The sequence below is a fragment of the Bubalus bubalis genome, chromosome 13, assembly GCF_019923935.1.
Source record: "Bubalus bubalis isolate 160015118507 breed Murrah chromosome 13, NDDB_SH_1, whole genome shotgun sequence".
NCBI lineage: Eukaryota > Metazoa > Chordata > Mammalia > Artiodactyla > Bovidae > Bubalus > Bubalus bubalis.
In genome coordinates, this window is record NC_059169.1 from 71,262,495 (window position 1) to 71,285,591 (window position 23,097).

General features: G+C 35.3%; 1 protein-coding gene across 1 annotated transcript in view; it reads right to left on the bottom strand.

Annotated features, from left to right (window-relative positions):
* Nucleotides 1-23,097, bottom strand: part of RB1 (RB transcriptional corepressor 1) — a 117,871-nt gene that overhangs the window by 9,506 nt on the left and 85,268 nt on the right. Inside the window, exons 18-24 of the mRNA XM_025263244.3 lie at nt 8,641-8,759; nt 5,386-5,531; nt 3,779-3,924; nt 3,034-3,138; nt 2,437-2,550; nt 2,176-2,339; nt 34-64 (exon numbers count right to left, since the gene is read on the bottom strand). Coding sequence (XP_025119029.2) covers nt 34-64; nt 2,176-2,339; nt 2,437-2,550; nt 3,034-3,138; nt 3,779-3,924; nt 5,386-5,531; nt 8,641-8,759 — 825 coding nt within the window. The remainder of the gene's footprint in view (nt 1-33; nt 65-2,175; nt 2,340-2,436; nt 2,551-3,033; nt 3,139-3,778; nt 3,925-5,385; nt 5,532-8,640; nt 8,760-23,097) is intronic.

Below are 23,097 nucleotides of genomic sequence, written 5' to 3' on the forward strand. Positions count from 1 at the left end.
CATGCTATAGTAATTCACAGAAAAAATACTCACCCCAAATGATTCACCAATTGATACTAAGATTCTGTCAAGTTAATATAAAATACAAATTAGTAATGTAAATCATATACAACTATGCAGAGATGAACATACACACGTCATTCTGAACTCACAGGAAGACCAAATCAAAAGTTTCTTCTACCCCTACAACCACTGACGAATTATACTCACTAAAGGCTAATTTTGGTAGTGCTAGTCTAGTCACACAATAAGCTCATTCCTTAGATTTTTAAAGCAAGACCTGTATGTCTACAAGAATATATTTTGCCATTGCTCACAAGGAAAGAGGGTAAAAAAAAATTTTAAGTTTACTCATACTTAATTCTTCATAAATCAATGAGTAAGGAAACAATTCAAATTTATTTCACATTTTCTCATTAAAATTTCAAGTTATATTTGGTAAAACTGTATAAGCGATCATCTGAATTCTATTTAGGATCTATACTGATATATGGTAAAGGCTATTTAACATGTGGGCTTCCCAGGTGTCTCAGTGACAAAGAATCCTCTGCCAATGCAGGAGACGCGGGTTCGATCCCTGGGTTGGGAAGATCTTCTGGAGAAGGAAAGGGCAATCCACTATAGTATACTTGTCTGGGAAATCCCATGGACAGAGGAGCCTGGTGAGCTACAGTCCATGGCATCACAAAACAGTCAGACATGACTCAGCAACTAAAACAACATTTAACACATATCCTAGAATCAGAAATCTCTTAAGTTTGTCCCTGTTTGAATCATATAATTTATGTACTTGATAATAAAGCTGAAGAACAACATTAGCCTGATAGGACAAAGATTTGATCATATGCACATGGAATCAATAGATATATGGATTTTATTGTTCTCCAATTCTTTGATAAGTAGCCATCGTTCTATATGATTTACTGAAATACGGTGAATATGGAGAGTGTTAAGATGCTCTCTTAATAGCTGATCAGGATTTTCAGAATGTGACTTTTTTGCTAAACAATTCCAACCCAGAAGTGAATTAACTAAGATCAGCAAGTAGCTATCATTATCAGCATAATATGGGTTAATTATCATCATTAAAAATTTACCTAAGTATACATTTTCCTGTAGCAATGTATAAATTAGACATGGTGTGCACCTCAGCAGCTTAGAATGTAAATTGTAGATATGAGTACATAGATACTCAACCATAAAAACACCAAATATATAGAAAATAACACAGGGGCACATGAGAGCATTGATATCATTTGCCAGTTATTGTCTACTTTTCTTTTACTGTACAGTTTGAAATTTTTATGTGTGCATTGCTTATATAAGTAAACACACTATACTAATGTTTTCACAGGATTACTATATCCCCTTCTCCTTGTCTGTTTTTCTTGCCCATTAAGTGCAACTATACGGGCTAAATTTCTGAGATGAGACTACATTAACTTTACTAATTAATCTGCCTCCACTATTCAAATAAAGTCAGTTTCAAATAGCCCATGATAGCATATAATAAGTCCGCTGAAGTACTTCAAAGCCAGAGGGCACCCAGTGTTGAGTGCGGAAGATAACATAATGATTTGTAGGTGCACAGAGCCTTTCATCTAGAATTTAAAACAGCTTCACTCGCATCATTTACCTGAGCCACAGCAGCCTTCTGAAGCAGAGACCTGCCAAGGTAATACAAGGAGGCCGCGGGCAGAAGTAGGGATGGGCTTCTAAAGACTTCATTTACCATCATCTACATTTACTCACTCATCTACATTTCATAAGCAAGATGAACAGATCCACAAAAAGAGTTCACAGGACATTCAATAAATTCTAGAATAAAATTTCTTAACAAAAGGAATCTACTTTGTTTAGCAGGGTAGCTACTTAAAAAACTCCGCGAGTGATCTGAAACTTAGGATCAAACTAGTACTCAGATTGCTTACAAAAGACCCAAGAAGCCAGGAAAGTTGATGACTAAATTTGCAAACTCATCTAAGTGAACAGATGATCTCACCCCCAACATCCCCGATTTTTATTTTTTATCATATCACTTACTATAAATTAGGAAATTAGGGACTGGCTTGTAGTAAATGAAGAAAGCTTTATGGTTTTATGCTTGGATTAAAAAAAAAAAAAAAAAAAAAACCCTCTCATTCTTTACCGCTTTCCTAAAAAGAAAACACAAACCTTGATCTTGGAGTCATTTTTGTTGGTGTCGGCAGACCTTCTGAAATTTTATATGGATTCTTTAGGGGTGATATATAGATGTTCCCCCCAGGAATCCGTAAAGGTGAACTAGAAAACTTGTAAGGGCTTCGAGGAATGTGAGGAATCGGTGACAAGGTAGGGGGCTACAGCAAAAACAAAAGCAGGAGGTTACTTAACACTTTAGTGAGATCCACTGCTTTATAAGCAGATTTGCCCAAATAAAGGACGCCTTCAACATACCCTGGTGGAAGCGTACTGCAAAATATTTGTTTTCAGTCTCTGCATGAAGACCGAATTATAGAATACGATAATGGAATCATACTCCTCTTCTCTGATCAAAACACGTTTGAATGTCTGAGGAAGAAGAGCAAAAGTACTTGTTAAATGAATTTGGGAATTTATCTCTTTAGAGTTTCTATTGTAATAGTTCATGATACTTTTTAACAGTAAAAAGAAACATTATTTTATAGGAAAAAACAATCTAAAGAAGCCATTTTAGGCTTGGGTTATAGCTATTCTACTGGAAGTGAAAAGTCAAACATATATACTGTATGTGTTTTGTATATATATATATATATATATAAAAGTTTATTACAAATGCTCTGCTTATTGGCACAATACAGTGTTCCCTATTTATTTTATAATATGAATTTGAATATTAAATTGTTAGCTTCCCAATTACCTTTTAACTACAAATAATTAATAATATGAAAATAAAAAGTAGATATGTAAATTTATACAAATCAGTCAGAACATATGGTACAATTAATGACTAAAGTTATCCATATTATAGATATGGATATATTTTGAAAATTCTTATCATGGAAAATTACCTACCTCCTGAACAGCATGAGGAAGATCTTTGTATGCTGTGACAATGATTTTGAATTTAAGGTCTATATTCTTCACTTTGCATATGCCATACATGGAACACATCATAATCTAGTAAATAAATGTGATACAAAAACAGTCAGGGTTTTGTTACACGGTTGTGCTCAGAGAATGAGATGGTTGGATGGCATCACCGACTCAATGGATATGATGAGTGTGAGTGAACTCTGGGGGTTGGTGATGGACAGGGAGGCCTGGTGTGCTGCAGTCCATGGGGTCGCAAAGAGTCGGATACGACTGAGCGACTGAACTGAACTGTGCTCTAAAATGCACTGTTATCTTTCTTTTAGTTAAAAAAAAAAAAAAAAGGAAATTTAATCTCCTACAGAATTATCTTTTCCTATCCTGAGCTCATTTGGCACTGTTTTAGATCAACTATTCTTATGTCTCATGCTTTTTCCACACTAAATGAATTCTAGTTTACAACAACACAGAAAACGCCTATGATAAAGTTTCTTCAGTGGTTTCTGCAACAAGAACTTTCATGTCATTAAATAAGTAAATACTGAAATATTCTCAAACTCTAAAGCTCTCATTTGTAAAAAATACAGCAAAAATATAAAGGGTAGCCAGTAAGCAAATATATGTTAACTAAATTGATGCAGCTTCTCATTTGAATCCAAACTTTTCTTAAGAAATCAGTACATAGTTAACAAGTAAGCAGGAGAAGAGAAGTGCATAACTTCCTTACCTGGTCCAAATGCCTGTCTCTCATGAGTTCATACTCATTTTGCAGTGTGTGCTGGAAAAGGGTCCAGATGATATGCTCTAGTTCTGGGTGGTCAGACAGAAGGCGTGCACACAGGGTGTTCAGTCGAAGATATGCTAGTCGATACACTGGAAAAATAAGGGGAATTAATCATATTTACTCTTAATTTTGTATCACAGGTAGATATTTTCAAAATATTAAACTGTTATAACGAAATGCTGTTAAATAGCATTTAACATTAACTTCATTTCTCCCACTATTTTCCTTATGATTTCTAGTCTTAGGATTGTCCTACATACATAGAAGGCAAAACAAGACTTTGCTGAAAATACTATTCAGCAAAAATAATTATTTTGCTGAATTATTATAGCATAAAGTTGAGGCAGAGGTGAAAATTAGAGGAAGAAAGATCCTAAGATATTGTGTAATTAGACAACCCAAATACGGTTTGTTTCAGTTTCACTGGTAATCACGCATCACAGATGTTGAATATTCTATCAATACTCAAGAGAGTAATTATTTTTTAAAATAACAGAATTTCTGAACTCCCTTAATTTTTTCAATCCTGAAAACAAAAAACAAATAGTGTATTTTTCTATAAAAATGCTAGACTTGTAGATTACCTAAGTGGTAATATGACTGTGATATTAAACATATTGAGCAAGTTTATTTAAAAATACTACTGGCACACAGGTTGGAGAAAAGTAATCCACAAAATTGAATTTTCTTCCATCTGGTTTAAATGCACCTGTCAAAGACTTGCATAAAATAATCAGAATTTTTTAGTTAATAATTTATCCCACTGGTCTTCAACTCTGGCTTACATCAGACTTGCACTGAGGACTTGTTAAAACAAGGATTTTTTCCTCATCCTACTAGTTTCTGATTGAGTAGTTCTAGCACTGGGGCTCAAACAAAAATTCTCCTATCTGCAACTTATCAAGTGAGATGGATTCTGCTGGTTGGGGACCACACTTTGGAACCACTGCTCTAATTTAAGGACTTATATCATGCCTATAAAGCTCAGTATATTCACTTTATTCAAGTCAGAAATAAGATTTATCACAGAGGAATCTGGCCTTCTACTTTTCTTCAAAGAGTTTCAAGTGGGTGTGCCCTTGCGTGTACATGCACAGACACCCAAATGACCTCCCCACCCCATCACACACACAATCAGAAAATGCTGTACAACCTGGTCACCAGGAAATGCATCTGCATTAGGCCACAGCCCATTGTATAATCTCAACTTACACACCTCAATAGAAGAAGTAATGTTAGGGGCAAATATTTCCAAGCATAAATTTGAAAGCATAACAGTAAGCAGCAACAATAACAACATCTGACACTTTTTGAGTGCTTACTATGTGCTAGACACTCTTGGAAGCATTTTATGTATTCATTCATTTAATTATCTCAAAACCCAAATAAGGTAGGTTATTATTATTTCCATCTTACGGATGAGGAAACTGAGGCATAGAACTTTTCAAGTGACTTGCCCAAAGTCATACCTAGTAAGCCGAAGAGCCAAGATTTGAATCCAGTCAGCCTCGTTTCAGAGTCCACGCTCATGAAAGTAATCATCTACTAACCTTTTTTGTAGAAGAGTGAAAGGGAGGTAGATTTCAATGGCTTCTGAGTCTGGAAGGCTGAGGTTGCTTGTGCCTCTGAATTTGGAGTAGAATTTACACGTGGACTTGACCCTTTTTTCTTTGGGGATCTTACAGGAGAAAGATACCTAGATATATTCAAAGTAAAAGTCTTCATGTGAAGTTTTCTCAGAATCTCTCTCTTTCATAGATACACAAACACACACAGCTGTACACATGCATCTAAACACATCTTGTCTATTTAATCTACTGTTTTACACCAAAGTCCTATTTAAATACAAGTTGGAAAAGAGAGCTTAAGAGGAAAACTAGGCTTGTTGTTATCATTTCTAACCCTATTTTAATAAACGGCGTTTCCTAGAAATTACTGCCTTATTGAAAAAATAGCTATATATCTTTATATGTTCAATTTTAATAATTAAAGTGAGATTGAGATAATAAAAATGACTCCAGCTTAAAAGAACAAGCCATTGATATTAAAATATCAATTTCTCTGATTCTTCTCTTAAAAATGTTTCACTGATAACTACAGTTCATTTACATAAGACTTAAGTTACATACACATACATCTTCCTAAATTATATAGTACAGAATTATATGAATTAATATTTCAGGTAACATTATCAAGGCAGGTTTACACCCATATACTAAACATGTAAGGCATAAATCGAGACAGAGATATTAGTACATATGAACTCTCAGTTTCTGACCTATCACTGCTCTGTGTTGCCCTTTATTTCAGAGGACAGTCCAGGTCTACCTTCTGTTTTAGTATCAGACAGTAAAAGAATCCACTTGCAGTGTGGGAGACCTGGGTTCGACCCCTGGGTTGGGAAGATCCCCTGGAGAAGGGCATGGCAACCCACTCCAGTACTCTTGCCTGGAGAACCCCATGGACAGAGGAGTCTGGCAGGCTACAGTCCATGGGGTCGCAAAGAGTCAGACATGACTGAGTGACTCAGTACAGCTGAGAAATAATTCTGGGCAGGAAGTAGGATTTGTACCTTATTATGGATGTTTCTACTACATGTAATATATTAACTAGAACACTAGAAAAAGGGAACCAGTATTATGATTTTATAAGTACCAGGGTCTAATCTATCACCCTTGAATTTCCCTTCAATTCACTAGCAATACTGTAGACTGACTTAACTTGGGTAGAAGTTAGTCTCCCTCAAATTCCAGGTGAAAATATTACCTGCTGGATAATAGGTAATAACTATAATCTAAGCAGGATAATACTTCGTTTCCTGAATCTCAGACTTAAGAAGGCCAAAGTGGAGCTCTTCATTTCTCCATTTTTCCAATCTCAAGAAATGGCTCCGTATTACAACCAGTTTTTTAAATCAAAAACTTAGGAGATATTTTAAATTTTTTCCTTTTCCCAATCTTCAAACTCAATGGAAAAGAAAGTTCTCCCTCTAGAAACATACCCCAGATATTTTCCATTTCTTTGTATCTCTACTGACATATCTTAGACCAACTCATTTATTTACATCTCTCATTTGGGCTATTGAAATTGTCTCCAAACTGGGTCTTTCTATTTTCTCCCTTGCCCTGTTCTTTTCTCTCCTCCTACCCTGTCTGTACTTCAAATGGCAGCCAAAAAGTGGCCCTTTAAAAACACAAATTATAGCAAGCTGCCCCTCTGCTTAAAACCTTAATGTTTTCCCACAGCTTTTTAAAATCTGAACTCCTCTCTGTGAGTCTCCTCTCTGATGAGACTCTACAAGATCTAGCCGCAGTCTGCCTTTCCAGCCTCATCTTGCATTGCTCTCCTCTTGTTTGCTTTGGGATTTCTTTCTGTTCCTAAGACCAGGTAAGTGTGATCACCCAGGGATACTGCACTTACTGTTTGCTCTGCCTGGAATGCATACCATACAGATTTTGCCAGGCCAGCATCCGTTTGTTCTTGAAGTCTCAGGTCAAACACCATTTCAATAGAGAAAGCTTCCCTAAACATTCTATCACTTTCTCAGCTTCTCTCTTTCACATCATTCTGTGTATTTCCATTACAGAACTTACTATACTCTAAGATCACCTTATATATTAGTTTCCTTGTTCACTGTTCATTTCCTTTCTTCAGAATATAAGTTCTGTGAAGGGAAGGACCTAATCCATCTTACTTGCCTTTGTATTCCCAGTGCCTAAAACGCCTCCTGGCACCCAAAAGTCAGCTGCTTATTGAATTAAAGAAAAAGATAAGGCTTGACATATTTATATTAACGTATTACCTAGCAAGCTAAGTTATACATGAAGGCAGAGGTTCCACACACTAGAAATCCTCTGGATACAAATTAGCATGGAAATGGCACCTCTGGAAAACAGCCCCTGCACTCATCACAGAGCTCTGTAATGTCAATTCTTACACAGAACAACAGAAACATAACATTACACACATTCCTGTGAAAAGCAATGTAGCTGGAATGTTTCAGAGCGTGGGCTTTGGGGTCAGACCGCTTGGATCTGATTTCTGTTGGCTTTTGGTAAGTTACCTTATTTCTCTAATTCCTTTTTCATAGATAATGAAGGCTGCTACAATGTCTATTGCCTTACAGTGCTGTTTGGTAATTCTCCAGCACTGAGTGGGCCCTCAATAAAGGTTAGTGATTGTGTTCTTCTTCTAGCACGTCATCAGGCACTCATCAACCATTTTAGTCTCCTATTTGCACTGCGTACTCCCTATGCCCATCCCATGGTGGTTTTAGTCGCTCAGTCGTGTCCAACTGTTTGCGACCCCACGGACTGTAGCCGCCAGACTCCTCTGCCCATGGGATTTCCCAGGCACGAATACAGGAGTGGGCTGCCAGTTCCTTCTGCAGGGGATCTTCCCAGCCCATCCTATGCTGCATTACGAAGGCACTGAGCTGCACTTCTGAAAAATGTTTCCTGCTCTCCCGGCTGTTGTACTTTGAGGTTCATGCTCTTTCTGTCTCCTCCGTCCTCTCCCTCCTCTCTGGTTTCCATGTTGAAATCCTAGTCTACCTCTAAGGACTATCTAAATCATCATCCCTGCATGAAAACTGTCCTCATGACACTAAACTGGAGTGATTTCAGTAGCACTCTGTACCGCTGTATATGACCTTTATTTGGGTCTTGTATCTTATATTCCTGATTCTTGAAAGCAGGAACAACGTCTTATGCAAAATCTATTCCCTGCAGCTTTTGCATAACAGCTTGTATCACACTATGCTCAGAGTCCTTTTGTGAGCTGGATGGACAACAGATTTCACTCACATATCTGCTGCAGTGTGATTATTCTGGAGAGGAAGGTTGAGAGTACAGGCAGGTTCAAAGTGATCAACTGGTCCTTCTCGGTCCTTCGCTTGTTTAATAAGATCAAATAAAGGTGAATCCTACATGAAACAAGATGACATTAAAATAACACTGGTAAGCGTGACCTTCTTATATATGTATCAAAATCATAATGTTTGACATGGTGAGCATTATTAATATAGTCATAATTGACAATGGCAATTCTGAAGTCAGAATAAGGTTCTTGTTTCCATTTTGAAAATGATTGCCAATTTTTGTACTATGCACAAAATAAATTAGGAGTATGTATAACTTCAAATGCTTATATTAGAAAAGAAATTAAAAGTTAGAGAAAGAGATACAGAAAAGACCCAAAGAAAGTAGAAGGAAGAAAACAATAGAGATATGAGCAGGAGTTAATGAAACTGAAAACAAAGATAAAATACACGGTCTGATAAACAAAGCTAATAACTGCTTCTTTGAAAGAACTAATAAAATTAAACAAACCTCCAGTCATACTGAGAAAGGAAGAGACAGATAAATAATATTAGGAACAAAAATGGGGCCACCATTACAAAGATCAGAAAGATAATAGGGGACAGTTATAAATAATTTTATGTCAATAAACTGGAAAATGTAGACCAAGTGGAAAATTCCACAAAAATAAAAATTAACAGAACTCAATAAGAAATAAACCTCAATAGTCCTATAAAGTATTAAAGAATTTGAAACGGTAATTAAAAGTCTCCCCACAAAGAAACGGCAACCCACTCCGGTACCCTTGCCTGGAAAATCCCACAGATGGAGGAGCCCGGTAGGCTACAGTCCATGGGGTCGCAGAGTCAGACACAACTGAGCGACTTCACTTCACTTCACTTCACTTCACTTCCACAAAGAAAACATTCAAGTACCTCTGGTTTTACCAGTAAATTCTACCAAACATTCAAGGAATAGATAATTCCACTTTTACTTCAACTCTTCTGAGAATGGAAAAAGTAAGAACATTCTCTGATTTTTGAGGCTAGTACAACACTGATACTAAAAACTGTCAAGGACATTACAAAAAGAAAAATTATAGCCCATTCTCACTCATAAACAGAGATATAAAAATTCTAAAATTAGCAATCCAAATCAGCAATGTTAAAAACAGAGTATGTCATTTACCAAGATGAGTTTATCCAGGTTGCAAGATTAGTTCAATGTTAGAAAATCTATAATGCAATTCACCTTACTAATAAATCTAAGGGGAAAAATATTGTCAAAATCAATGCAGAAAAAGCTCTCATTTAAAACCCCATTTATTATGTTAAAAAAGAAGAAAAGTCTTAATAAATCAGAAACAGAAGGGCACTCCTAATTTGATAAATGGCATCTACAAATAAACAAAAAACCCACAGCAAACATCATGTGTAATGGTGAAACATTAAAAGCATTCCCCTTAAAAAATCGGAGATAAGAGAAAGATGTCCCATTATCAGGCTTTCTATTCAGTATTACACTTGAGGTTCCAGTCAGTTCAAAAGATAAAGAAAAGAAATTAAAGATCAAAAGACCAGGAAGGAAAAAAGAACAAAAATACCATTATTCGCAAATGATTTATGTCAATAAGGTGGCTCAGTGGTAAAGAATCTGCCTGCCACTGCAGGAGATGCGGGTTCAATCCCTGGGCCTGGAAGATCCCCTGGAGGAGGAAATGGCAACCCACTCTAGTGTTCTTGCCTGGAGAATCCCATGGACAGAGGAACCTGGCAGGCTACAGTCCATGGGGTCAGGAAAGAGTTGGATACAACAAAGAAAACTCAAAAGGATCTACAGAGAAATTATTAGAATGAAAGAGATTAGCAAGGTCTCAGTACTGCTATAAAACCAATACAAAATATATTTCCATATATCAAGCAAGAAGTTTAAAACGCATAATTTAAAAATCATTTATAAAAATGTAAGACCAGAAGTAAGAGCCATTAAAATAACTGATTCAAAAATTGTAACTTTTTGGAGGTGACACCTTGCAAGACCATAAAACCTGGGGACATACTTATTTCACTCTTTTAGTGCTTGAACTAAGAAAGAAAGGAAAGCAGACAAACTGCCAAGATGATAGGTTTATATAAAAAGGAAAAGTGGTGCATCTGTAAATAAAAATACAAAACACTGTAGAATGTAGATTTTGTGAAAATATGAAGATGTCTATTCAATAAAATGTGTTTGAAAAATTAGCTAACAATTTGAAAAAAAAAAGGCTATTATACTTTCACAATTATAAAAATTCAATTACATTAAAAAACAAAATTGAAGTATTAGAAATACAAAAGAATATCTTTATACTTTTTTAAAATCTTTTTTCACCTTTATTGAAGTATAATTGACAAAAACCATATATATTTAAGGTGTACTATGTGATGGTTTCATAGAAACACACATTGTGAAATAATCACCACAATCAAGCTAGTTAGCATTCATTACCTCACAGAGTTACCTTTTGTTCTCTTTGCATCCCTTCCTCTCCTTTATAACTTCTTGAAGGAAGGGCCTTTCTAGGTTTGACCAAAACCCAGAAGTCGTAAAGAAAAACACAAAACAACCCCACTACATAAAGCCTGAAAAACTCTGTGTGACTAAAACAGCAGTAAACTAAGTTAAACAAAATCTTTAAAAAGTAAACAGTACTGATTTATTCTAATTGTACTAATTCCTGTTGTCAAGTCATTCTTTCCTATATTCACTAGGGGCACTCTGAAGTGCAACCTCAGTAATGGCTTTCAGCTGGGTAAAGTAAGGCTGACCGTGAAAACCAGCTAATGCTCGCACGCCATAGTCAGTGTTTTACATTTTCTAGTCATTGATGAACTGAACATCTTTTCATATGGGATGAATCTACATATATTCAGCAGGAGTGGCCTTATCCCATTCTTTTCTCAAACAAAGACCTTTCAGAAGACCTTGAGACTTACAGAGATATGCAGGTAAACTTGAGCCTTTAATAGGACATAGGTATGTGGCTGATTTTTCTCTTCAAACATGGTTTAAACCCATAGATGGTTTACCTGGTTGAATTATCACAATAGGATTATACCAAAGTGACTTCTTCTTCTAAGAAGTGCCATTCTACTCACCAACGGTCTTCATGTTTCACCCAAGTATCACTTTTATTACTCCATCTCTCCCAACCCGACTGGCACAGAGGTATATAGAGAATGAAGTATGCCATGAGAATAATAATAAGTATGGTGCAATGCACAGAAGCACAGACCCTGGAGTCACATCACAGGTGTTCAAGTCTTGACCATGTACTGGCTGCCTGACCTTGGAGAGAGTCGCTTGACCTTGTTATGATTCACTTTTCTATACTGTAAAGTGGAGATACTAATGACAATAATGCCTAGTTATCATGCATCCATCCACCCACTGTTTGCCATACGTCTGCTCTGTAACAGGTGCTATATTAGGAAGTAGGAACATAACAGTAAGCAATCCTCCAGATGTCAGCTACTGATAGGGTCACTTTAGAAGCCTCTGTCCTCTTCTGCCTTACTCAACATATTCATCTGAAATAAACTAATCATCTTCTACCACAAAAACCTCCCACTCCTATCCAATTTCCCCCATATCATTATCACTTATATACAGTTGTCCAAAGCAAAAAGAAATCACCTCCATTATTCTTTCTCTCACTCTCCACTGGAATCCAATCCACGAAAGTTATATTGGCTCAAACTTCAAAATATATCCCAAGTCTAACTTCTTCTCCAGGTGGGACTTTTAGAGAGTTCTTAAAATCCCAGTGCCAAGCATATAGTGGACACTCAATAAATATTTCTATAATGTTATATGACAAAAACCCTATCATGGGTTTAATTAAATACAGCAAAGCATAAAGATGAAAGTGGATGATAGGATTTGCTTTCTAATTGATAACTAAATATCAACTGTAGCAGCTGGCTTCCAAGATAATCCCATTAATTCCTCCTTCTGGGTATTTACACCCTTGTACACTTGTACACTGTACCTGGGGTAGTCTGTGTGGTCCATGGCATAGAGCAGAAGTGATGGCATGCCAGGTCTGAGATTAGCTTATGAAAACCCTGCAGTTTCTATCTTAGGTTCTCTCTCACGGATCTCCTTGTACTCTAGGGGAAAGCAGCTGCCATGGACCAAGCAACCGTATAGGGAAGTCTACGTGGCAAACAAATGAAGCCTCTGGCCAGCAACAAGTAAAGGAATGAGGGCTACTAATAACCATGTGAGTGAACTTGGGGATGGATTTTCCAACTCCAGGAAAGACCAAACCCGATGGCAGCCTTGGTTGATAACTTGAACAACTCTCCTGAAAGAACTGGAGCCAAAACTACATAGATAAACCACTCCCAGATTCCTCACTTTCAGAAATTATATGCGAAGTAAATCATTAGTTCTTTCATTAAACTGTTAAGCTGTGGGATAATTTCTTACACAGCAATGGATAACTAATACAGATTCTGACTTTTTTAATCTAAAGAAAATATTTAATGGGGTATTTAACTTTTGAAAATTTATGTATTTGTATCTATAGCACTGCTTGCATTCAGGATTCAGAAGTTTACTCTTGGGTTTCAGGTAAGCTCTTTTATGTCACTGCTAACCTACTTAAATTAACTCTTAGCATAATCACTCTCTGGACATTTCACTCCATTTTGCCACTTAATCATGTGAAGGAAACCAGATTCTCCCTGTCAGCAAGATTAGTATAAATCCCACTTAATAAGTAATATGGATAGAAAAAGTAGAAGTTGTAAGTCTATTCTACCTGATCTTTCATATTAACATACATCTAAAGCAAGAGTGAACGTCTCCAGAGAGTAAAGGACTTCAAGGCTATCAGGTCAAGGTATTCCTAAAAGAGATTCTGATTATCCAAGTAAGTACAAGGTCTCCAGTGCTAGTAGAAAAGTTAACAATAGGGGAAGTGGAAGACAGGAATTGCTATTGTTTTCTGGGCATTTTAAGAAATATTATTGGCCCTACATTACAGGAAATGTTTTTGTACTATCCTAAGCCAAATCATTATAAGACCATTTTACCTTGCAAAAGGAAATTAGAATACAAAACACAAAATTGCGGGCAGGCCTTGACCTGACAGTTCTTTCCCATTTAACTTCACTACTTCTTTAACACTGATATTTTTCAGGATTCTTCTGCTAATATATATGCTGGCTGAGCCATGATCATGACTTTAGTTCTATCTCTGCTTACTCCTAAATCTATTAATACATTTCTGACTAAAACTACTCTTTCAAATTCCAGATCTAGTGCTTCCAACTAAACACCTCAGATGTCCGCATATATATGTGGCAAGTATCTCAAATGCCAACATGTTCAAATATTAACATGAACGTATTACTTTCACCACCAATCAGCTAAGACTTCTTCCATATCCTCTTTGGTTATCTGTTATCAATCACCTAATTACCCACAGAACAAGTCTTAGAATTACCCTCAGTGCCATCTCTGCACTTATCCTTTTGATTCATGTCAATTTTAACATATTTACACCTTCATATTTAAAACTGGTTTCTTGTAGATAGCAAAGGGCTGGGTCTTGTTTTTTATCCATTCTGAGAATCTCTGCCTTTTAATTGGAGTTTGGACTATTTACACTTAATGTAGTCATTGACATGGTTAGTTTAAATTCTACATCTATTTGTCCCATTTGTTCTTTATTGCCTTTTGACAAATGTGCAAAAGCAAATCAATGGAAAAAGAATGAACTTTGACCTAAATCTCAAATTTGTAAAAACAAACTGGAAATGGATCACCTAAATATTAAATGTGAAGCTATAAAACTTTTAAAACATAAGGGAAAACCTTGGGGATCTAGGTTCTTAAGACTTGACAACAAAATCATGATCCACAAAATAAAAAACTGATAAACAGCACTTTCATCAAAATTTAAAATTTTTGCCTTGAGAAAGACCACGTGAAGGGAAGAGTCTACAGAAACTTTGAGAAATTATTTATAAGCCACATATCCAACAAAAGACTAGAATCTAGAATATTTATATATTCTAGAACTCTCAATGGTAAAAAACAAACAAACCAACCCACAATTCAATTAGAAAATGGGCAAAGACCTGAAGAGATACTTCACCAGAGGGAAAACACAGATCACAAGTAAACAGAAAAAGATATTCAACACTATTAGCCATCATCCTAATGGGCAATGTAAATTATAACGTCAATGAGCTATCCTTACATGATCAGAATGGCTAAAAGAAAACTGAGACAATACCAAAAAATGGCAAGGATGCAAAGAAACTGGATCACCCATGTATTGTTGATGGTAATTCAAAATGGTACAACTGTTCTGGAAAATATTTGGGAGTCCATACAACACAATAATTACATGACTTTGCAATTGCACTCTTTGAGTATTTATCCAAAACAGTGAAAACTCATATGTTTATATAAAACCTGTACACAAAAGTTTATGGCAGCCTTACTTGTAATAGTCAAAAAGTAGAATCAGCCCAGATATTCTCTAATATGTGTACAGTTAAAGAAACTGCAGTACATTCATACTATGAAATATTAGCAATAAAAAAGTATGAACTATTGATATATACAATATCTTAAATGAATCTCCAGAGAATCTGGCTGAGAAGATAATCCTATTTGATTTCATTTATATAACATTTTGAAATAAGAAAAATTTTAGACATAAAGGACAGATTAATAATGGCCAGGGGTTAGGGCAGGTATAGTCAGGCTAGAGAAATATGAATATAGTTCCTTGTGTGATGGAACTGTTCAGTTTCTTGTCTGTGAGGGTGATTATGTGAATCAGCACATCGTCCCCAGACAGGCTGCCAGGTAACTCTTAGTTGAGGGCTTTATGGTAAGTGAAATAAGTCAGACAAAGACAAATACATCTTCCATATCAGGGGATGTGGAACCTGTGGATATAGACGGTTGATTGGGCTATGCCATTTTATATAAGGGACTTGAGCATCCACAGATTTTGGTATCTGCAGGAGTGCTGGAGCCAATCCCTTGCAGACAAGGGTCGACTCTACAGTACAATCTCACTTATAATGTGCACTAAAAACAAGAGCTCACAGACACAGAGAACAGATTGAGGGTTGCCAGAGGCAGAGGGTGGGCAAAAAAGGGGAAGGGGGTCAAAAAGTAAAAACTTCTAGTTATAAAATAGTCATGATAGAAGATACAGCAGAGTGAGTATAGTTAATAACACTGCAGTGAATATTTGAAAGTTGCTAAAAGAGTAAATCTTGAAAGTTCTTATCACAAGAAAAAAATTCTAACTACATTTGGTGATGTGACTCACTGTGGTGACCACTTCACAATATATACAAATATTGGATCATTACGTTATACACCTGAAACTAATACTGTGATAGGGAAACTGTATCTCAATTAAAAAACATTTTTTAACCTGGAAAATTATAAACAGCTGATTAGAATAGTAGAGTTATATCATCTGTTCACTTTTAAGCTTTTTATTATTGCTAAGAACCTTAATAATATCTTTCCTACATTATAAATAAAAAATGTATTCCGAAAAAAACCTTAAACCTCACAGAATGATATCACATGTGTTTAGAAAGTAGCAGAGTTTAGAGAAAACTGAAGTCATGATTCCAGGTACAAGTAGGGATGGATAATGGTCATATGTCAGAAAATGACAGTAAGGCCAAGACTTGACTGTGAAGGACAGACATGGTAACCAGAATCTGAAGGTAGATTCAAACTTAGGGTACTATGTTATCAAGGAAAAAAAGACAAGTGGGATAGAACTACCTTTAAGATCCCAGATGCTCATTCAACCATACGTAGGATAATTAACAGAAGTCAAGAAAGCTAACCTAGTTGTGCCTACTTCAAAACACACAAACAAACAAAAGCACAACGTTAGAGTCAAGCTTATTTAGTATCTTACTGAGGACTGTAGGCTGGAAGAGGTAACGGGGGAGGTCGGTATGTACGTGCATTTGGTGAAGGTGAATCTTGCAACCAAGCATCCATCTGGGTAGAAGGTTAGTGGTGTCAGTGCTTTTCTAAGCACGGAAAGATGCAAGAATCCAGGTTCATAAAAAATTTCTCCTGAAAATGCCTATCAGAAGGCCTCTTCTGCCAGTTTTCCCAGAGCACATTCTGCCCTGAACTCCTTTCAGGGGGTGCTAACGTTCAGTGACTGCACTGACCAAGGACTTAATTCTTGCAGAAACTGCTAGCAAGAGACATTTTTTAGTTGGCATTTGTATCAACAAATTAATACAGGTTGTCAAATGTCGCTGCTTTATTGGAAAACTGAACTCAGCAGAAGAAAATTCAGTCCCTTGAGGTAACAGGGTACTAGCCAAAGCACGAAGAGAAAAAGATAAAATAACAACTGCACAGGGACACAGAAGTCAGGGTAGATCTGACTTGAAACTGAACTACTGACCTGGGGCTCTTCTGATAGTTAAGTCTCCTAGAAGCATTTAGCTTGAAGAACACTTTCAAGTAGCCACAACCAAAACAATACAAAGCTCCCAGTTTATGATGTGCCATGCCAAACAAAAATCAGAAGCAGACACACAGAATTTCGTCAAATTTAAACACTATCTAGAGATTTCCAATTGCCATGAAAACCTTGGGGACAGGAACTTGGTGAGTAAAGTCATGGAAGATAAAGCTGGGAAATAGAGACTGAGGAGAGCTTTTTATAAGATTGTTTCTCTTAATTCTCCCTCCAACACAGCATTGTAAAGCAGTTATCTTCCAGTTAAAAATAAATTTAAAAAAGAGATTGTTTAATAGTTAAAGGGTAATTCTTTAAGACAGCTATGTGATTTATTCTTCACTTCTTTCAAGTGTTCCTTCAAATGCCCCCTCATCAATGAGCCCTTCCTAAAACTCTCTACATAGAACCTCCTTTTTCCTAATAAAGGTAGTTTTTTTTTTCAGACAACTTATCACTGTATGTCCTACCCTTCCTATAACTCTCTACTAGAACCTCCTTTTTCCTAATAAATGTAGGGGTTTTTTTCCAGAGAACTTACTACCATATGTCCAACCATACAACTGTTTGCTTATTGATTGCCTGTATTCCCACAGTAAAATATAAGCCCAGGAATTCTCTTTCATTTGCTGCTATACTCCCAACACCTAGAAGAGCTCTTGGCACACAGTTTGCACTCAGTAAATATCTGTTCCTGAATAAACAAATAAATACAGCATACCAGAGATAAAGATAGCATAACCAGGAAAAATAATTTAAATGTGCTTATCCTAGCTCCCTATCCATATATCCAGGACAATAATCCAGCAATCTTGTTTTGATCAGCCTGAAACAGTTCGTTCTTATTTAACTGAAAACAACAACAAAACAAAAGGTTTGGCTTTAAAGGGGGCCCTTTTGTAGTCAGTCCTTCCGGTCTTTTGTTTGTAACCTTTCTGAGGCAGCACTGGTAACAGCTGGTATTGACAGGAAGTCCTCAAAATTCCCAAGAATGTGAAATCAGCTGATTAAAATGAACACACTGGCAAACCAATAAAAAGAAGTGACCATGAAAATTTTGTTCTGGGAATGGATTAGTAGTGGCTTAGAATCTTAGTGATTAATTCTTCCATATGCCTTTGCATTTAATATATGTTAAAGAGAAAATCTTTTCCTTTGAATTTTGGCTTGGTTAGGCTAGGTTAAAAGCAAAACATCAACATAAATGCTTAAAGTCAAATGTATTTCTGCTTTTAAATGTATTTGCAATCGTGATCACAGTATTAGATCTTAAAAATACATCATTCGTTAAAAAAAAGAAAGAAAGAAATGAAATCTATATATTCATTGCCCTTCTAGGAATTTAGAATGAAACTAGTTATGAGGCATTCTTCAGAGAACTGAGGAGACAATCACTCAAATTATCTTCTGTGTTTTTGGTTGAGAAAGACATGACTATACATACTAGTGAGACTATTGCTGTTTTTCTTGTTTTAGTCACTAAGTCACATCCAACTCTCTTGCAACCCCATGGACTACACTAAGACATTATCATCAGGCATGGCTCTAGTCATCAAGTCTTGAAATTTGAAACTTATTCAACTTTAAAGGCTAGCCTTCTCTAGACATCATCTGCTCTAGATGCCCTTTAACTGACTTGATTGACTCTCATCTCCATACTGTACAAAAGCTATTGTTATACTCTATATTACAAGTATTTCCTTGTTTTTTTTTAAACCTAATTCAGTTATATGAATATAGTTTAAAAGTGAGACACTTTAAGTATCCTGGAAGTAGAGAAGAGGAATTGATGAGATCGAAAGGTCTCACAGAAAAATGGGATAAAGTTTTAAGAGGGGCAGATGAAGGAATGGGGAGCAGGAAGATAGGAAAAAAAGAGGAAGGGAACAACTCAAGTGTTAACAGTGATAAACATGCTCACCCAAGTAAAGTCTTACACCACATTCTTGTTTCTCTTTACTTCATCTCTTTGCTTGAACCTGCTACAACCATCATTCTTGTACACTTTTACTTTGTTATAAATCACCATCCATTAGCTTTTAAATCTTTCTTCTAATCCCACCCATCCCTACAAGCTGGTTGCACCGTTTGAACTTGCATAGATGACTCTTGCTCCAGTAAAGAGTAACATAAAGTGTTATGTGTCTGCAGTAATAACAGAAAGGTAAATCATTTTCAAATGATATCAATTATCACAAATTTAACAAATGTTCCTGTTAGGCTAAAATATTTTTTATATAAAACAAATATATTCTATCAACATATGTTATAAATGTTCTTTTTTCAAAGTGAGGAAGTTTTGCTTCTAAATCTAAATAGAAACTTTACCATGGAAAAATCTAAAATGAGAAAACTTTGGCTTTTTTCATAGGTGTAAATTTTAGATGGAAAAGGACCCTGAAGAATAACTTCTCATCAAGGCAAACATTTCTTGTATTCAAAATGAATAAAATAAATTTAGAATGTTTTTCTTACATTTAAAAACTTCACTGTTTCACACTTTTAAATTTGAATATATTTATTTCACATACTTTCTCATTCAATTTTTTGCATATATTTGGACTATCTTAATCTTCCAACAAATAATACATTTTCCCAGAACCAAAATTTGACATTGGGTGGTTTTCCCAAATTGAAAGCCAACAAGAATGGGATACCTTCTACCATTAGATCATGATTTGAAGTGGTTCATGTGTAAAGATTCACAATGTATTTCTGAGATAAAGCAAATTTCTTTCTTTGACACCCTGGAATGTTTTCTTTCACTAAATGGAAACTACGCAATCTACTTTATTTTCCTTTTCTCCCTTGTGCAAAATGCAGCAGCTCCCCCTCGCCTAGATTTTTCTGCCCTTCCCATTTTTCTCTTTCCCATGGTGTATTATTTTTTATTCTTTTACTAATGTGTTCAAAAATTTATGTTTTAAGATTTTTATTTTTTGCTTTTTGCAAACATTTATTGCATTCAAAAGGAATAATTTTTAGAATAATGGATATGACTAATATTCAGAATAATTTCTCTCACCTTTCTCACATTTAAAAACTTTTAACTGTGCCACACCAACTCCCTTTTTAAACTTTTAAAATGTAGGTATAATTTACATAAAATAAAAATCTTAAATATATGGTTCCATCAGTTTTGACAGTTTTAAAATTATAGCCTGCTTTAAGTCCTTTTTGGATGAAATGAAAGGTATAAATGAATAAATAATTAGTTGATTCATTCATGACTTGATCTACAACTTTCTGGCAGGGTAAACTGGTAGGACTGGAAATAAGACAAGTAAGACACTACAACAACCATATAGATAAGAGCAGCAGGGTCAGTTTAAGAAGACAGCAGTGAGAATAAAGAAGGTACAAGATAAAACTGATATTACTATTAAGGCTAGAAATAACCAATATGAAAAAACAGAAAGGAAGAATAGCTGAGGAGCCCACTTTACACGTTATTTGTTTAAAGCGGTGTTCAAGAAAGCCTATTTTGAATCAGGCATGAAAAAGTAGAAGACCCCTTGGAGAAGGAAGGGGCAACCCACTCCAGAATTCTAGCCTGGGAAATCCCATAGACAGAGGAGCCTGGTGGGCTACAGTCCACGGGGTCACAAAAGAGTCGGATATGACTTAGCAACTAAACAACAACATTAAAAAGTCAGATTTCTTGTCTTCTCACAACCACAGTTATGGCAGAAATTTAGTCAAGAACTCAAAAGTTACTCAAATCCTTACAAGTTAACAGAATTCTCTCTCAAACTGATAACAAAAAAAAAAATAGTTACACAACTAAAACACAACTATATCATTACTAGAGTGATAAATAAAATATATACTTTGAAGGCTAGCTAGTTACTGACCTGACTTCTTCATAAAATAAAAATTTGAAAAGTGATGAGAAGAGTGAAAGGTAATGAGATTCATGAAATTTCAAATCAGCTCTTAAAAAACCCATAGAAGAAACCAAGAGATTCCCAGATTTAACTTTGAGAAGCCTGTTGCTGTTCAGTTGCCCAGCTGTGTCCAGCTCTTTGCTACCCCACGGACGGCAGCACACCAGGCCTCCCTTCAGAAGCATACAGATCTCATAATAAACTGTTTGGTCTCCTAAGTCTGTCAAAACAAAAGCACCTATTAAATATACTCGAGTACTTAGACTTATTTAACTGCCTTTGTAAGTAGTTATTTCACAATTTTCATATCTTAATCTAAGGAATTTTAAAGTTATCTAATTTCACTTTGATTCCTTAATTAGAAGTCAAATTAAATATTTTGAAACATCTAGCATTCAATGATCTTCCCATTCAAACAGTCATTCTGCTGTTGCTCTTCCTCAGTAGAAACAATTCTCAATAAATACCAGTTTATCAGTATAATTCATGCCTTAGTAAATATGTGAGTATCTACTAAGGGCCAAGCACTGTGTAAAACTTGGAAATACAAACATATACTAATATACTGATAATAACAGAAAGTTTAATTCAATGAATAGTGATCTATCCATTTTTAAGCAAATGAAACATGAAAAAACTACAAATGAACAGTTAACTGAATATTAAGTCAAGTGAATAACATCAGTATGTGGAAGAATATTCCAATGTCTCATTAGTTCATTTTATCGGACAATGCTATATTCAAAATGAAAGGAAAAGCAAACAAGATCAGGGCATATAACTGATTATATTTCATTATTTAACGATATACCTAAAGAGATTGTCAATTTGAAAGTAGATTACTGAGAAACTGTAACAGAAATTTTTCCCCAATGGGAATACAAACTTATTAACTACTCTCCTTATTACTGTTCACTCTAAGTTTCTACCTGTCTTCTTTTATGAACACATACTGCCTCTCTTCCATACCAACGTGATACAAAGAAATTCAGCCTTCTAAAGTTCTAAGTTTATTGAGTGCAAGTAATATTCCTATTTTTTTGTGTGTCACTTGATTATAAATTTCCTAGTCAAAACAACAAAAACAGACTATAATCCAGGGGATATTCATCAACAAACAACAAAAGTTGCTGATCTTAGTGAGAGTGCAGTCCAAATTAAAAAGGTTAAAAATCAGCATAAAACATACTGCAAAACATCAGTTTTAAATTAGCTATGTAATTCATGAAAGAAAAATAAATTGCTCTTAAATTTCCTTCACTGATACCCTAAAGGAAGAATTTCAGCCCTTCTACATCTAGTAAAAACGGTAATATAAAATAAGAAAAAATAAGAAAATGTGTCCATAGATTGTGATATCATCACTCTTTGAGGAAGTAACATCTATATTCAACTACCCCTTTCCCACATATACTTTCTTCTGATTTCTTTGGGCTTTAAAAATGAGTACACTTTAAATATACAGCGAGAAAACACTCACAAGAGCTTTTAAATGAAAACAAAATCTGACCTATAGTCCAATATATAGTTAATGTCATAAGAAATGGGGTAGAGGGAGGGCTGGGGGGGCGGGGGAAGGTGCTTAAAATAAAATTCTGAACCTAAAATTTAGCCAAGTAGTGTAACTTTTATTTTCCAAAATTTATTTCAAGCAATATAGGGAAAAAATATCTTTGTTTACAAAGATGCAATTTTGTTCTATAAGATTAATACTACTACACCAAACAGAAACATTTTAAAATTTATTCTTCAGTAAAAGTGATTATTAAAAAAAAGGAAGTGCTATAAAATATTAATTTAAGTTTCTAGAAAAGAGGAAAGAATGTGAGAAAATTGTTTATGAAAAAGTAAAGAGATTCAGGATTGGAGCCATTCACAACCATGGCAATTAAATTAAATCTTGAGGAGCAATTATGGAAAACAGAAGCCAAGGGTGACAAAATTTGGGTCTCTCAACTCAAATCCTTTTTACGACTAAAGATGAAATTTCTCTCTTTTACAGCCAACAGATTTTTTAACGTTATATTAAGTTACCACCAACAATTTCAATCTATA